Source organism: Pteropus alecto, unplaced genomic scaffold (assembly GCF_000325575.1).
Source record: "Pteropus alecto unplaced genomic scaffold, ASM32557v1 scaffold17, whole genome shotgun sequence".
In the NCBI taxonomy this organism is placed as follows: Eukaryota; Metazoa; Chordata; class Mammalia; order Chiroptera; family Pteropodidae; genus Pteropus; species Pteropus alecto.
In genome coordinates this window covers 7977836-7995420 of record NW_006440645.1, presented here as the reverse complement: position 1 = coordinate 7995420, position 17585 = coordinate 7977836, and the positions used below count along the sequence as shown (strand labels likewise).

Sequence of the window (17585 nt, the reverse complement as noted above, 5' to 3'; positions counted from 1 at the left end):
GAGACCTCAGGAAAAGCTGGATTGCACAGGTAGCAAAAGCAGCAGCGAAGAGAATAGCCGAAGTCAAGGAAGTAGATAACGTATTGTGTTCTTTATCCTCTTCCAATAACCAGGCAGCCAAAGCTCTTATTCTGCCCCAGACTAGAACACATCACCTAATGCAATTCTGAGCATTAAAGAGAAATCACACTGAAGACTGCAACCTTGAAGGTAATTGAGAAGTTTGCTGCAGATGGCTAATGTTTCAAAGGTAGAAACCGTTTTCTGCGTGATCTGGGTAAAAAACATGAACATGAGTCCCTGGTGCCACATTTCCCATCACATATTGCAGAATTGCCGACGATAAGCCCTTCCTTTGGTTCCTGGGGACTTAATTTCCCTAGGGAACTATTGTGGTTATTCAACTTTAAGACCTTGTAGGAAGAATCACAGTTATTTCTCCCTGGGGTCTTACTCTGAGCAAGCAACATGGAAGTAAATAGTCACTAAGGAGGAACAAGGAGAAATAAACAAGCTTTTAACCAAATGTATGAACAATCCATGTAAAAAGAAAAACAACAGGTGTGCCAAAATTTTTACAAAAATTATAAACTAGGGACAGTAGTACTGTCCTGCTGTAGCTGCTGGTCGTCGTAATCCGCGAGAACACAGGACGCACACCCACCTTGCTGTCCCCAACGCAGAGAGGCGCATTTCATCACGTGCTGCGTTCTGCATGCAGTGACCGAATACTGTTTCAGGCAGGGAGAACACCAAGCTAGAAACCGGAACTAGGGCTTAGGCCCAGTTCTGCCACTGCCTAATGCCGTGATCTTGGACAAGTCTTCTTTGTTGAATGCAGATTGGCCCTAGCGTTCCAGAATTTTGTGATCCAAAGAATGCATTTAATGAAACTGCTCTTTAAAAAAAAAAAAAAATTATTTTTGAAGAGCCTTACATATACATTCGGAGCCTTAATCATTCAGGAATGACTTTTGCCTCAGAAGGCTCATCGGTCAACGTAATATTGGAGAAATGTCTCATTCCTAATCATAAAAATAGCCTACCATCTACTAATGCCTACTTCATGCCTGCATGAGATGCTCCGTGAGCTCGCTTTAAATGTCACTGTGAACCCAGCGAAACGCTAGGATGTCATCAGAAGGGAGACCGAGGCTTCTAAAGGCGAGGTGATTTGCCAGGAAAACTATATCGTTCAGCCTTTAAACCTGGGTCTCTCTGACCCTAAAATGTTAAGTTGCCTCAACAACTGTTGTATTGGGATCTACATCGTATTCTGGAAAGAACTGCAGGCAGGGAAGACAGAAATTGCAGCACCTTCCAGGGTCTCCCCGCTGGAGTTGACCAGAGAGCAGCCCGGGGCTCTGTGTCACGTTCCCTACAGTTCGCATTTGTCATCTGAACTGTGACGTGGCCGATGTTCACCGACTGAGGACCGCTATGCACTGTCAAACACTTAGCAAAGGCAGATTTCAAAAGACACTGAAAATGTATTGCAAAAATGTACAGCTTTATTCACATACAGACAAAAAGGCACAAATTCTACTAAATAGTTCAACAAAAAAATACAGCTGTCCTCGACTAGTTTTATAAATACTTTCAAAAAGGGGGTAGAAATAAATACAGGATTGGGCCATGTCATATAAAATAGTCATCTCTACATATACTTTGTTTAATTTCTGATTTTTAACTCTTCATGCACCTTTTTTTTTTTTCAATTTTAGCTGAATGGACACCAAGCTAGGCACATAGTGAAAAATCCTCTGTACAAGGTTACAAATGTAATGACGTTTGTCCATTTCAAAATAATTAAGATTTGTACACAACACATATAACCTTCATTTAGATTTTGTTTATAACCTAACAAATGACATTCCAGGCAACTTTACAAAAGTTTAACTAGCCTACATTTTGACATAATACATTGATCATAATCAAAGATATTTCTTGGTCAGGATGCACAAGGAAAGATAAAGCTTAGGGGAAAAAAAAAAAAAAAGAGCAAATGGTTCCATACTAATCGAGTGCAAGTGGGTAGGTCGGGTGGGTGGCTGCTTACAATGGCCTCCTAGGGGGTTCCCAGCAGGACAGGAAACTAACTCACAAAGCTATCATTATACTGTCAGAGAAACCGTGCTCTATACCATTTGCATTTCAAAGTAGGAAGAAAAAGTGTGGGCTTTTTTGTGTTTTTTTGTTTTTGTGTGGGTTTTTTATTTTTTGTTTTGTTTTTCTTTTTTTTTTTTTTTTGGTTCAGCATAACTTGGAACGCTTGAAAGCTTTTCAACCTAAATGTGGGGGAAAAACAGGTAAGGCATTATTTTTGCACAAAACTAGCATTCCTAATAGTGCAAATGAATCTGGTACCTCTTAAAATGGTGAGAGGCCAAACACTTACTAGGATTAATTTAGATTTTCTCTCTATGGCTTGACAGATTATCCCTCTATCTCTTCTACTCTCACCCATAGCTGCTGCCGTAGTCAAAGACAGAGTCCACCTTCTTCTGTATTCAGCAAAAGGTTTTTTGCTCATATGCGAAAAATCTGACTTTTAATAAATTAGGCTATGAGTGAATGTACAACTTGGATTCATAAGAAACTTCTAATATCTGTAGCAACAGCTTATCTGGACAGCAGTCTTTCAAAATGAGCCCCAAAGCTCAAAAATAGTCAATCTAAAAACCTGGGTCATCCTTTCCCCTCCCCTGAATTAGCTACTAAAATGTATTCAAAAAGTTAAGACTTGGTTTGGAAATGTCATACATACAATGGGGATGCATCAGATCTATTATTCGATCATCTGATAAAACTTGCATAGCAAGATGGAATTCAATAAGCCTTTTTTGCTGTCGACATCTGGAAGACTTGAAAGTTAACTACAGAACTCAAAGCATTATTCATTACGGATCGGAATGTCCCTGCCACATGGAAACAGATGCATAAATGAACCAGGAATCCGATGTTAACTGATATTAACAAACTAAGGGGCAGTTTAAAGGAAGCTGGGCTGTTCCAAGTACCCATAATTCTAAATCTCACTGCTATTTAAACTTTCCTTCTCGTAAATTTGATTCACAAGTACACTGAATTCCAAAGAAAATTAACAGGACCTTAACACTATCCACTGTCTTAATACATGTGCACTGCTGTGAGTGCAAAAACAGAACATTGTACTCAAATTTAATGCTAAATTTATTATTGCTGATAACTTACTAGTTATTGCCATTTGCAATTAGAAAGTCCAAGTTACGAATTAGAGCCTAGAACTCTGACTCCAGAAAACCTATTACATGTCAATCTCTTTCCTGTATAAACTTGGTCAATGGTAAGAGGTTATCGCAACTTACTGCCTTTCTATCGTTTTTAAAATATAACCTATTTCGCGCTTTTTTTTTTCCTTTTTTTCTTTTTTCCTTTTTCTTAAGGAATCCGTTCATGCTGGAAGCCCGGATTCCCCAACATATGCACTAGTGGTTGGCTCTGGGAAATATGACCCACCAGAGTCTGGCAGTTCATCGCTTGGACTTGAATAGCCATTGTCTTGTTGGAAGCCAGATGGCCAGTTATTGCCAGTGGCCAGGTAAATCCCAAGCTGGCCCAAGAGGCAGTGGTTAGGGAAGAGGAAGGTCAGAGGACTGGTAAAAAAATGGGACCTCAACTGCCCTTTCTCAGAGACAGACCCTTCTAATGGCCTCACCTCCACCAGTCCTGAACCCACAGCGTTCCATGGCTGCGGGCAGCAAGACGCTGCTGCACTCACCCCGAACCTCCACGCTACAGCAGATCTTCCCGTGAGGACCCTTCTTTATTTTAAATTCTCTCTTCCCCATCGGGTGTATTTACACACGAATTCCCTAGAGTTCCTGAAGCTTCAGAGCTGACGCCTATATACTATAATGCAACAAAAACAGCCCTGTGGGCCAAAGTATAAATATGATTTCAAGATCTACCACAGTCCTAGAAAACAGGTTTTATGGGCTATTAAACGGTGTGCGAGGCTTTCCCAGCAACCATGTCCGATTCCGTCTATTCAGGTAACCAAGAGGTTTGTGCTTTGGGGAGAACACAGAGGGCCATAAAGACTCGTGAGGCTTATTTAAGCCTCGCCCTCTTGAGAGGCTCATTCCATTCATCCTTGTTTTAGTGTTTAACTCAGCTCCTGGTCTTAGCAGTGTGTGACGGTTACAATCGACTCTTGTGTTTCCTCAACAAGTTGCGAATAACACTTCTCAACAACAATTTATAAATGCCGGAAAAAAAAAATTCAGTCTGAATTGCAAGTAAACGTGTGTGTGTGTGTGCAGCTCAGGAGAGCTGGGTTTCCGCGTGTCCCTGTGTCAGAGCGCTCGCGGCAACTCGGTGACAAGCCGCAGCGCCACCTCGGTGTCATCAGGAGGCCAGGATGCTTCTCCTGATGATGTCTGTCCTCCTGCCGATAGAGCTGCTGGCGTGCGTGCATTTCTTCTCTGGCGCCTCGCTCTCGGAGTCACTCATCTCTACGTCAGGGACGTAGCCGTCATTCTCGCTGTCAGGTTTTAATTTGCTTTTCGCCCTTTCCTTGGCTGCAGCTCGGCCGGAGCCCAGGTAGGGGCGCTCGGGGTGCTGGTGGCAGGCCCCCCCACAGGCCTCGCCCTGCTGCTGCCGGTCCCCCTTCTTTGGAATCCGGAACCCTCCCCAGTTTTTCACCGGGCTGGCAGGTGTGGTAGGCACTTTGACTGCGGTCTGGTCACAGTTCCCCTTGCTGAGGGAGCCGTTGCACCTGGGCGCCGGCTCCTTCCTGGCACCAGGTGCCGGCTGCCCCGCCCCAGGGGAGGCGGCTGCTCTGCTGGCGTCCAGATGCCTCTGGGACACATCTGTGGGCCTGAGAGGCTTGTGACTCTGTCTGAAAGGTCTGTCCTTCACGTCCCCCTTGCTGAGATCACAATGAAAACGATGGTCTCCCCTGCTCCCGGGGTCCGGTGTCACACCATTTTTCTGCTGTGCTGACATGAGGCGCGCTTCTGCGAAGGTCTTTTCGAAGCTCAGAAAGCTCTCTGGGACTCCCGCGCCCTCCCGGCGCCCGCACAGGTCGGGCTGCTTCAGCAGGGCTTTGCCTTCACTCCCAGCGCTGCTCTGCGATGCGTCTCGCTTATGGGGCTTTTTCAGTGAATGGACCAAGGAAGGACCCATCTGCTTCCGGAAGAATGCAGAATGCCACTTCAGGTCCTCTATCTTGGGGGCATCGGGGCCCACAGAAGGACTGTTGAACAAGAGCATGCTTCCCAGGGAGGAGGAGCAGGAAGAAGGCACACCTGTGAACAACCACAAACACAGAAACGTGACAGTGAGTCCAGAAGAATGCCATTCCAGACCCTCCGCATGGCCTGTTAATGCGCACTTCCCACCCCACGAAGAGCCTGCCACCGCCCGCTTTCCGAAACTGGGTTTTAGAGCAAAGATATTATCTGCCTCGAGAATCTGTGTTCAATTACATACTCAATTTAGTAGCTGTATTTTCTGAAACAGCCGAAGTTCACGGAATTTCTCATGAAACGTCTTTTCGAGGAATATATTTTCCTTACAACAAAATAAGTGACGTGTTCTCCCAGGGGAATGCACGCGGCGTGGTCTGGTGGCCAGGCCCGGCCGCCCCCCTCACTCGGTTCCAGAGCAGCACTTGCTCCAGGTGCTACAGTCACCGGCCGGTCACCTGCCTCCTCGACCAAAGGCAGAGACTGCAGCGTTTCAGTGTCTTTCCCCGAAGCATCTGCACCCTCACGGGGCGATGAGGATAAACGCATGTGATGAGCACACGACATGGATGACGGAAGGTGCGTGCGATCATTCCTGACACACAGGCAGCGTTTAAAGACATGTTTACTGTTACATGCAAAACCCATTTGTGGAATTAAACTAAATTGTCATCCAACAGGAAGATACGCTAAATTGGTGTTTTTTAAACATTTCTGATGCAAATCACAGTAAGAACTGAAATTTCACGTCACCTAATAAAACTCACTTAACACGAACTCAGCCTTCGTCATCTGGTAAACACTGTGACATTTTTCTGTTTCACTTGTTTTTAATGCTGGTAACGACCTGAATTCCCACGGCCACAGCTAAATCGCAGCCCTAGGTTCGGGGCCGTGAGGAGGGCCGTGCTCCGGCCAGCGCCTCGGCAGAACCCAGAGGGCAGTTTCCATGTGTGTCTCACGGAAGGCGTGGGCCACCAGGAAAACAAGGGTCCGCCCAGCATCCCAGGCAGGACGTACCGCTCAGCGGACACGACGCGGCACGGACACGGAGCGAGCCAGCGACTCCAGACATGAGACGGGCACAGCCAAGGGGCGGCTGTCTCCCGGCCTGGCCGCTCAGAGGCCCCGGCTTTGCCAGGATCGAGCGTGAGGGTCCGCCTCCTGCCACGCTCGCGTTTGTTTTACTCGATTACAAAGTGCGGGAGAACACAGCTCAGAGGGGCTGACATCCTGACACTTATTTCTATCTACTTGGCTTGGGATCCACGTCTCCAAAGAGTCTCTGACTCGCAGACCCCTCCTATAAGCACAGCCTCCACTGAGGACTCTCATCCAGCAGAATGGCCCTGCCCGTTCTCAGAATCACAGAGCAGAGCTTAAACCATGGACCCTGAGTGACCCCTCTACGTCGTGGCCATCTGCCCTGCTTCACCTGGAATCATCCATCTACAAGGCAGGGGGCTGACCTGCACAAACGAGAACACCACTGACAGTCTAACACTGGAGAAGGCACACCGGACCACCCGACAGGGTCTGCACGGCGGTCCCTGTGGCATCCCGTGGGAAGGGTCATGTGGCTCCCGTCTCTCAGGGGAGGGAGGGCTTGTCTTCCTCCTCCGAAGCAGCAGCAGGACTTGTGACGGTCTGCGTTTCAGCCGTCACACAAAACACTCCCTCACCTTGCTCAGTCTCGATCATTTACCCAAGGAAAAACCTCAGCCATGAAACGCAGAATAATATCCTGCCTGCAATATCCGTGAAAAATGACTCCAGTGAAGTCAGATGCGAATGCTCTTTACAGCTTATGCTTATAGGCAATCACTCGGCACACGAAGACTTAGCGAGTGTCTCAGAAAGCCTCCAGGGTCAAAACTCCTGCATTCGTGGCCCGGGGTGTGGGCTGGAGGCTGGGGGAGCTGCACCAGACAGCCCTCCTCCTCACCTGTCCATGCAAGGATGTGAAGGCCGGGGATGAGAGGCGAAGTGCCCTTTCCAGAATCTGAGTGAAACTGCTGTCACTTATGATACCCTACTTATAAAAATTTACTTTAAAAGTCTCACAGCTACACTCTAGCCAATGATATAAGCTTGATACATCCAAGAAATATTTCCTCTTGGGAAAAAATGTCTCAGGTATTAATAAGATGATGCCATTAAAACTCTATTACTTTGAGAATGCCATTTAATATTCCCTAGGCTTTTTTCTCTTTGTTCAAGTGACCCATTTATAGCAAGTCTTCATTTAGCATTATTGACAGGTTCTACAAATTTAGGCAAAACAACATATAACAAAACCAGTTTAACTAGAGGCTAATTAATATAAACAAGAATTAAGTTCCTATGGCACCTCAATGTTATAATGAAATCATATTGAATAAAATGACGTTATTCAAGGACCTGCTGTCCCTCTAGTCACACATCTCTGGTTAGTGTTAGTAAACCAGAATTTGGATTTCAACGTAATAGGTTATAACAACATATTGTTTCTATGGGGTCATAAGAAGCTACAGTAACAAAAAGCCACAAAAGCAGAAAAATGAAAGAGCGAGCCGGCCGCGACTCTACAACGCAAGCACGTCGAGTGCGGCTGCTGTCACTCGAGAGCCGACGGGCCGCGGGGCCGAGCTGACCGCGGGGCCGAGCCGACGTAAGGACCACCTGCTCCGTGAGTCCGCGACTCCGCCTGACCCACACTCAGCGGATCTCCTGCCTAAATGCCCCAACGCCTGCTTTCCATGGCTGCCGATGACAGATGCAACTGCTTCTCTGGACCAAAACCCTTTCTCAGGTCCACAGAGCCCCAGAGCTATGAAGCCACTTGCCAGACTTTGCTCTTGACCTCCAAGTAACTGCGTGTTTTTCCTCCTCTCTTTGCTTAGCCTGGAGCAATGTGAAATGGCGCTAAGTAAATGAATGCTCGGTGCTGACTCTCCAAAGTATTCAAAATTCCACCTACACCAGTGAAGTCCAGAGAATGGAATCCAAATGCGGACATGCGCCTCAAGGATGCAGTCTTACGATCTGTGGCCCATGTCACATGGACCCAAGGCTGGATCGTCTAAGTGCTTTTAGGTGTCCCCTGGTACTTTGCGTTTACTAAGGCTTTGCAGTGCAGAAGCTGCTCTTTCATTTGGGCCTCGCAGCCGGTCCTAAGAGGTAGCTTGAGGTGTCACCCTCAAGTTACATATGAGAAAACAAGGAGGACTTGGGGATCTCGAGACATGCTTGTGTCGGCCTGGAAGTAGATTCAGGTTATAGGATTCAACCCAAATTTGAGGCCAAATTTTAGCCCTTTTCCTTATACAATGATGCCTCAAATGCCTATAGATTTCTTTAAATATGAAAGTCTGTGCTTAGATTCTTCTGTAGGATAAAAGAAAATTAGACCATTATTTCTTTCCTTAACGGAGCGTTAAGGCTTACAAACCTCTGCCCTACTGTTTGACCTACCCGGGCTTAATGCATACCTGAAACTCTTTCTTGCTCCAAGAGCTTAGTGTAAAGATTGAATATCTGTTCCTGGATTTTGCACACAGATCGCTTAATCTTTTCCCTGCGGGTCACCATGTAAGTGAGGTTCCGAACCTAGAATGTAGAGAATAAAGATTCTAAGTGAGCAATACATTGTTACAGTACTTTGTGTTCTTTTTTTTTTTACCTGAGAAAAATTGTCCTGTTAGGGCCTTGATTGACATTTGAAATCAAATGCACTTTAAACATTTTATTCAATCTCTAACCTCCCTTGGGCTGCTAACAGAGACTCTGCATAGACCCCTCAATGTAGGCTGTGAGAGCAACACCTGCGGAACTCACACAAAAGCCCTGCCTCCTCCACCACACCCAGCCTCGGGCTCGTCCCAGTGGAGAAGACAAGGCCTTTGGTGGCCGGTGGCCAAGTCCAGACCTGCTACCTCTCTGCCAAAGGACTCCGCTTATCACCCGTCGGGACCTTCCTCCATGAATGGGATCGTCTGGGAGTTTAGAGTAGTTCAGAAGCTACCTGGGCTGCACTTTATCGAGCATCTTCTCATAGAACCAGGTAAGAACAGGGTCCAAGGCTGAGAATGAGCCACCCAAAAAAGTCCCTGCACCGGACCTGCTAGAAGACCTAATGGTCACCAAGAATCCAAGTCATCTTGTCAGCTGGACACGGAACTCTCTGGACTCCTGGAGCGAACAGGTAGCAAGTGTTCCTACACAACGGGACGTCTAGGGGCCTCACTCTCGCTTTGCCGTGGATTTGCTACCCCGACATCTCTCTGCATCACTTGAAAGATGGTGCCACCTTCTTCCTGATTCATTCGTAAGTCACTGAAAAGACCCAAGTGCTAAGAGCTCTACTTCGGTCTGATGTGCAACCAACGGGGACCACACGCATGTTCTAATGAATGCTAACTAATCAACACTTATGGTCATTCTGTTTTGAAGGCCACCTGTCACCAGTTAGTACAGAAACAAATATAAAGAATTAGTCCCCAAACCTATTGTTAAACCTGACTACAAGTTCACGGGCCTGAAAATACAAACATCAGACGCAGCACAGAAGACAATTCGACCTTCCTTGGGGAAGATGTGGACGAGCCCTCCCCAGTAAGCTTAGTGGCAGGAGTAAAAAGTGACTGCGTGTCCCCATCAGCTCCCACGCGTCAGAGGCATGACCTCATTCTCCTAGAAGCCACGGCTTCCTTATGCGTGGCAACCCCTCCCCACCGCCCGCCTGGAAATAGAAGTCCAAAGGTCGCAACCTTTCCGCCTGGCAGTGCGGATGGCAGCGAGCCACACACACACACGCGACTGCCCTTGGCTTTTGTACTGACACCTCCGCTGACAATTCCAGCTGTGGCCAAGGCAGCCTCGTCTTGGCCTCGTCGAGGCACTGAGGGGCTGCTCGCTGGCCTCCGATGGCATCGCGGCGTACTTTCTGGCCTTCAGCAAGAACGCCAGCTCAGCCTCGCACCCCTAACCGATTCATTAACTGTTTAGGATCTTCCTAACACTTCTGGATTTAAAAAAAAAAAAAAATCTTAAAATTAAAGAACTGCGAAGCAACTCACTCTCTGTGTCTGAGTAACTATTTTTCGGCGTCCTTCATCCTGGTTGAAGCACGGCCTCTCTCTGCTGGCCTCAGACCCCCAGGCCAGGGGGTGGGGTGTCCTCTATCAAAACCCTCCCTGACTGGGGATGGAGGTGGCTAACGGGCTTCTCTTGGATAAATACTGTTCCACACCCAGGAGCGATTAAGGGTGGAAGCTCAAAAAGAGGCAGGACCGTGATCCATGTCACAGATTCAAAACTTTTGAAAAACAGAACAGTTTTTACATTAAGGCAAGGGATCTGATCTCTGGAAACAGGCAATGGAATCAAATTCTGACTTCCATGAGTAGACAGGTCCCTCTCCTGTTCGACTCAGATGTATATCAGAGATACTTACATCTGTCTCTCTTAACTGAACTTACGGAAGTAGAAAATAGGGAAACCATATCGTTCGAATTTAATTTTGGTGGCTTCAACCACTTCCCCCAGGAAAGCCTTCCACCCTGGCCACTAAGTAGGAAAATACCACTTTTATTCCCTGTGATCTCTGGTGAGAAGCCTGTAACTAGAACCCCAAAAAGCAAAGTCACTTTCAGTTGGAACAGTTCAGCCCCAGAAGGACCCGGGCCACACTGAATGGCGAGCACCCAAACAACCCCCCTCCCTTGTGCACAAAGCACTCCTCACAGGACGGCCTGCCTCGGCAGCCCCGCGTGTAGAGCTCAACTGAGGCTCTATCCTGGAAACACCGGGCCTGGCCCTTCCAGCACACGGCTCTCCCAAACTTCCTCCCCTGCCTTGCCTTCCCCCAGGGGAACTGCCAGGGACGAGGCACCAGCGAACACCAGCTCCTGGGTGTTACCAGCTCTCTCAACGTGTTAAATCTGAGTTGGGCCTTTCCCAACAGCAGCAGCTCCCTACAACTCAAGAGCCTGGCCCCCATCCCAAGCTGCTGGAACCAGAGGTGAGGTCCAAACGTCTGCATCTCTGTTCCGAGTCCAGGTAATGTCGCTGCTGGTCAGGGACCACACTGAGGACCACTGCCCTCAGCAACCTGAGTGGTTTCTGGGGTTGTCCTGAGTCCTGAACGCTGCTTGCAACATTAAAGCTCAGCATGCCTTTTGTTCAGGGACAACTGCAGCCTCTGCCAGACCTTCAAAGCAAGAATGCCAACTCAGTGTTGAGCATGACGGGCCCCCAGGACGTGGCGCCCTTGGACGCCCCAGCCAGCGGTGCGGAGGCAGCCGTCTTTATCTGAGCAAGCGCTCACTTGCCGAACTCCTGTCTGTTGCATCTTTTAGAAGACAACACTCAGGGGAAAGAAATCCCACCAGAGTTGAAGCGGCCTGGGGAACGGGACATGGCCACCTGACACACATCAGCAGTTGTGTCCTCGTAAAGGCGTGACGTTCCCAAACCCTCCTGAAATCTATTCCTGTCACCTCTCTGATCCAGAACTGGTTCCCGGGTGTGCAATGCCCCAAGGTGTGTGTTTTCCATCACTGCTCGTCAATTGTTTGCCTTTCTAATGAAGGCAACTCGTCTGTCCGTTTAGGAACGGCCACGCGCCTGGGTAGTTCTTGCATGTGCTGACCGAGTCTGTGTGCCTGGTACGAGGTACCAGTGTGCGAATCCGGCAAAACGCTAACTTAACTGAAAAACAAAGTACTGACTCACAACTTGTTCTTGATGTCACCCCTGCCTCGATGAACATTTGGCCAAATACACTGTGTATAATGACAAGCGCTGAAGCTCTCTGGAGCATGGCAAAGGTTTCAATTTCTTAAAGCTTCCACCATAATAGGTCTCATGGCAAATTTTGGAAAACATATTTCTCGTTATAATAAGCCCCTTTTAAACTGCCACTAAACACCCTAAAATCTCTTAGGCTCCTTAATAAATATAAGTAATGCCACACACACACACACACACGCACACACGCACAAACACACACAGAAATCCTGATTTATTCCCTGCTTCTCATACACAGTTGGCATCATTCTACTGAAAAAGCAACAGTGGTGACTCCAAAAAAAAATGTTTAGAATTTAATTATAAGTGTGTGTTAATCTGAGTAACTTAAGTACAGAAAAGAGTTAGTATACCACAAGCATTTTCTACACTTTTATTTTGTGGTGATTGTGAGACAAACACAGTCCAAACATTAGACTTCTCGTCCTCCCTCCTGAAGACCATCTGACTCCACAGCTCATGCACCCCAAGTACAGCAGATGTTGTGCTGGGACAATGGCTTCGCCAGGATTCCAGTTAACCCTTCTGAATCTCTCTCATCTCTGAACAAAAACGCCACACATACATGTGGTTGGGAGGCGAGGTCGTCTTCACACTCACCACCAGGGGGGGTGCGGGAGCACGAGAGCCTCACAGCCCTCCTCCGACGCCCGCCTCGCCTGAATCCGGATCCTAACCTGGTCCCAGAAAGGGCGTCACAAGCTGGCGCTCGGTCCCGTGCTGAAGGGTCTCTAATGAACACTTACAAGCACGTGTGCTTCCGGGCCACCTCTAACAGGGCCGTGCAGGTCTCTGCGAGAGCTGGATCTTCTGGTTCGGCACTTCAATTTATCCCTATTCTTCGCCTACACTCTCAGACCATCTCTGAGTCAGTCTCTCCCAGGCAGGTGACTCGCTCCCTAACACGTTAGGTGCTCGAGGAGGCGGGGTCACCGTTTCAGCCACGAGGTGCTGCCTTTTCAGCTCAGGCCGCTGCAGGCCAGAAGCCTCAGCCCAGGCCCGTGCACCTGCGAACTCCATCAGCCCAGGACCCGGCACAGAGGGCGCCAAGTTGCAGCCCCGGTGAGCCGGCCTGTCAGAAAGCACCTGCAGGGAACAGAGGCCCCGGGGGAGGAGCACCTTCTCCTAACGATTCCTGTAGCCGGAAGAGAGGTCCAGCCTGGGGACTCCCAGGGCAATGGAGGGGGAGGCGAGAGCAGCACAGCTGAAGTGCCATCGGGTGTGCACCTCTGACACACCCGGCACCCCAGTGCACGGGACTCCCACCCCACACCCACACGGACACACACGGACACGGACACACACACACACACACACACCCACACACACGCACACGATATGTGTTCCCAGCCCAGCGATGACTTAGCACCTCACTGCCCGGAGTCCCTTCTGTGACAGACATGCATGTGTAAGTGCACACGCACGCCCGCCCTGCTCCGTGACAGTCCTGGGAGCGCCTGTGATCAGGCAAGAAAGGGAGGCCAGAGAGGCCATGCTGAGCCCTCCGTGTGGGGCTGTCGGCAGCACCTAGTGTTCCCAGGGTTCCCAGCGCTGGACGAGACCCTCCTACCTCCGCCCGCCCCGCCAGTCACTAAATCCATCCTGGTTGTCTAGCTCAGTTTGTAAACAATTCTGAACCAATCCCTTGGTCACTTTCCTGGGGCTTGGTTCCCTCTAGCTCTAGAATGAAGGGGAGACACACCCTGTTTGATCTTACAGAAGAACAAAAAGGATTAACGGGAGAGTGTTTAAAAGTCAGAGGAGCCCCCACTCTGTGGCCGTCTCGCAGGTATGTACAGTGAGTCCACCAGCCCCACACACAGTGAACCAGCACAACCTCCTGCCGCCGTATGTACAAAGGTCTGAGAGTGAATGGACCGGCCACCGTTCCTTGCTCGGGGCAAGCGGTGGCCTCTGCAATCTTCTTCGCTAAGTCACTACAAAGCGTCAGTGTCAATCATTACCCTCTCCAGGTCCTGCCGCAGGTGAGTGAACAGCTGCAGCCTCCTAAACAAGACATCTTGCTCCCGCTTCGCTAGATTGTCCTCTTCGTCTTTCTTTGGAGTGATCAGGGGCTTGTTGAAGTTGACCTTCCTCTTCAGCTTCCAGTACTGGTACAGGAAGTCCACCACCTCCTCGGGCAGCCGCAGGGCCCTGGCGACGTCCAGCAGGTTGACGAAGGTGTAGAACTCGTCCTCCAGCTGCTGCAGCTTCTGCTTCCGGACGCTCACCCGGTGGGCCTCCTCCTGATTCTGCTCGAGGCTGGCCAAGGGCTCCAGCGGGCTCCGTGGGGAGCACTCGGGAGCCCCGTTCTCCTGAGCGGCCCCCTCCCCGAGGCTCTCCTCGGGTTTCCTGTGGGAGCTGTGCTTCGGGCAGTAGGACTTGAACTTGACCTCATCGTTCTCCGCCAGGATGGTCTTCATCTCCAGGCCCCGGTCGAAAGCACAGGTCACGTGGAAGGCTGTGCGGCAGTTCTTCACAGAGCACTGGGGAGGACACGCAGAGAACGAGAGGAAAAGATGGTTACGGAGGGCAGTGACAAGCCCCTTGGTGCCACGCTCCCCCGGACACACGTGCACAAGGGCTGCACTGCCAGCGTGTGCCGTGGGCGTCGCCCGATTAACCCTGCAGACCCGGTCAGGTTCTAAACAATGCTTGGCAGTTAAGGAAAAGCGTCAGACGAAAGGTTTTGTAAACCGAACCCTAACTCTCTTAGAAAAGTAACTACACCCCAATCTCCTCTCACAGTGGACACGGCTACACAATCGGCCTGTGAACTCAGGTGGCCCAACACTCAGGTTACACGCAAAGAGCATGTGCTCGGTGTGCAGCGTGCACGCTGGGGCATTCATTTGGTTCTTCTTCAGATCTGAGCTCTCTCGGTGTTTACACGGGAAGCCTGAATGGTAAGAATCTCCGCAAGAAGAATGACTAGTCGGAGCTTTTAATGGACCCTGACTCCTCACTCATGTCCAGCCAGGCTGAGCCCCAGCACAGCTGGGGAAGTGAGTGGCAGGTGGCAGCTTTCCTCCAAGCAGCCAGGGGCTGCTCAAGATGAGGAAGGCGAATTAAAAACCCCTGGAGAGTAAGAACGAAATCAAAAACGAAAAACCCGCAAGACAAGGAGACCCCAGCCCAGGAAGGACCAGCAAGGAAGCCGGTCGGGGGCAGAAGGCTCTGGGCAGCGGAGCGGCGCGGCGCTGAGGGCCTGTGCGGCCCGGCCTGGCGGTGCGGCCGCTCCCCGCGGCGCCTGGAACAGACCGCGGGGGCAGCAGAACCCTGAGGAACCTGCTCCCGCGGGTCGGGGAGGGTGACGAGAGGCCAGGGGTCACCGGGCTGCGCGGCTCCAGTTCAGTGCCTTGGAGGAAGACAGCGAGCCAGCAGCCTGGCGGGAGGGAAACGACTCCCCTCTCCCCGTCTGATCTCGCCAGGCGAAGGCCTGGAAGAGGTTCCCGCGCTGACGGAAGTCAGTCCCTTAAAAGCAGCACTGTGCTTGCGAGGCCAAGTGACGCTGGCTCGCAGGGGAGCAGAACCAGGTGGCCCTGCGCCAGCTGAGAAGTTTCAACTCATTCACCAGACCCCGAATCCACAGCCCCTGAATCCACTGCAGTTGGGGCTTCCCCCCTAATCGTGTCGGTATTCAAGAGGTGACTCACTGCCATTCACGATGTCTCCCATTATTACAAAGTCTCTTTTACCAAGTGCAGAAAATTCAGCTCCCTTCACCGTTCCGTCATTATCAACACTTAAAGCACATGAACAGAAATCTGTAATTTCATCTATAAATAACCTCAATTCCAAGAAATGTGTGAAATCAGCGTCAGTGGCAGAACACACACACACACACACACACACACACACACACGCACACGCACACGCACACGCACACGCACACACACCTGGCCAGGGTCACAGGGTGCCCCTCCCTTTTAGCACCCAGCCAAGTAGGAAGTACAAGTGGGAGCAGACGACGAGGCACTATCCGTGTTTGGCTTAAACTGCACTTAACCCAGGCCCTCCGGCCTTGAGGAGGAACGGGCTGTGGCGGGATGTTTATACAGGACTCTGTAAGGACGCCAAATGGCCTTCCTTTGGGTTTTCCGATTCAGGTTGACTCAGCAAACAGATGTTACAGAAACGTCAACCAGAGCCTTCACAGCTGCAGACATTTCAGAGAGGAATTCTTTAATAAAACTGGTCCATTCTGTGAAGATATGAAAAATCATCAACTTTCTCTGGCCTCTTCTCCTTCAAATGAATGTTCAGGGAGAAAGAGGTCAGCGGCAACCCTGGCTCCTTTCTAAAGGGAACAGACCCTTTGTAGACACCAGGTGAGGACCGGGACTGGCCTGCCAGGGCCAAGACGCAGAGTCTGCCCTCCCAAAATATGAGGTGACTTGGAAGAATGAGCTCCATTGTCCTGGGTTTGCCACAGCTTGCTGCTTTCCTGCAAACCTTCGCAGGGGTCTGCACACACACAAACTCTAATGCCTTTTTTTACTTTGAAGCTTTTAAAACATTTCTCTTCCATTTTCTCCCAATACGACTTCTCAAGCCAAAGGCTTTTGTCATGTTTTAGTTTTAAGCAGATTCTATTCACATACAAAAATCTGCACTATTTTCAAGGTCCACGGCCAAATCCCACCAGCTGTCTCCTGCCTCACCCTCCGAGTGTTTGTTAGTCGGGATTCTTGGACATCATAAGTGATAAGGAAGGAAAGCAGAACTACTTGGCGTATAAAATGAAAAAATTTTAAACCACCAGTCAGTGGGTACCTTAACAAAAGAAATATTTATCAGCTAAAATATAAACTGGTTTTGCCAAATGAGGTCATTTCTTTAAAACCCAGGACTGGCCGTTTGACCAAGCTCCTGGAGTATGTGCTGAGCTGTTGCGTTTACTGCATCGAGAGAGAAGCCACCCTTGAATGGCACCTCTGCTCCAAATATGATGAAGAGACCGAGGGAGAGCCCGTGGCCCTGGGTTGGTACCTCCCGAAGCGCCAGGCTGACCCTCAGTGCCAATGTCAGCCACACAGCATCGGCAGGCCTTGTGGAGCAGCTTCAGTGCCCTGAAGGCATGACTGCCTGGCGACGCCAGCAACCGAAGCCCAATAAGTAACTGCTCAGGTGGAGTTTTAGACATGAGAAGCAGCATGCCATCTATGTTCCCGCCTTAATCCGGTCTACTTTAAGGTCTTCTATACCTGTCTGTGTGTGGACAAATGCAAGCAAAAATTTACATACAAGCCACACACACACACACACACACGCACACGCACGCACAGCCAAAAAGAACCAGATGATCTCCAGACTGTGTTCAAATAACAGCTTCTGCAGAGAATGCGCAGTGCAGTGGGTGTCCCTCCAGCCAGTCAGTGCTCTAAGGAGCCTGTTTCACCAGACGCGAAAGCATCAGCACGCCGGCGTGGTGTCGCACAGGGTGCGGCTAAGGCCTGACGCCCCATGCATACGCCTCGGACACCAGCGGTGTCAGGGGCAGCCAGAGGCGGGTCTGCTGCTCAGCACCGTAAATGGATGAGGGCGGCCGACCCCGGAGTGTAG

The 17585-nt window shown here is 49.9% G+C and overlaps 1 protein-coding gene across 1 annotated transcript in view; it reads right to left on the bottom strand.

The window, feature by feature from the left end:
- Positions 1-1489: 1489 nt before the first annotated feature.
- Positions 1490-17585, bottom strand: part of JADE1 (jade family PHD finger 1) — a 40167-nt gene continuing 24071 nt past the window's right edge. The window contains exons 10-12 of the mRNA XM_025050953.1: positions 13985-14506; positions 8702-8819; positions 1490-5291 (exon numbers count right to left, since the gene is read on the bottom strand). Coding sequence (XP_024906721.1) covers positions 4390-5291; positions 8702-8819; positions 13985-14506 — 1542 coding nt within the window. The 3' untranslated portion in view covers positions 1490-4389. The remainder of the gene's footprint in view (positions 5292-8701; positions 8820-13984; positions 14507-17585) is intronic.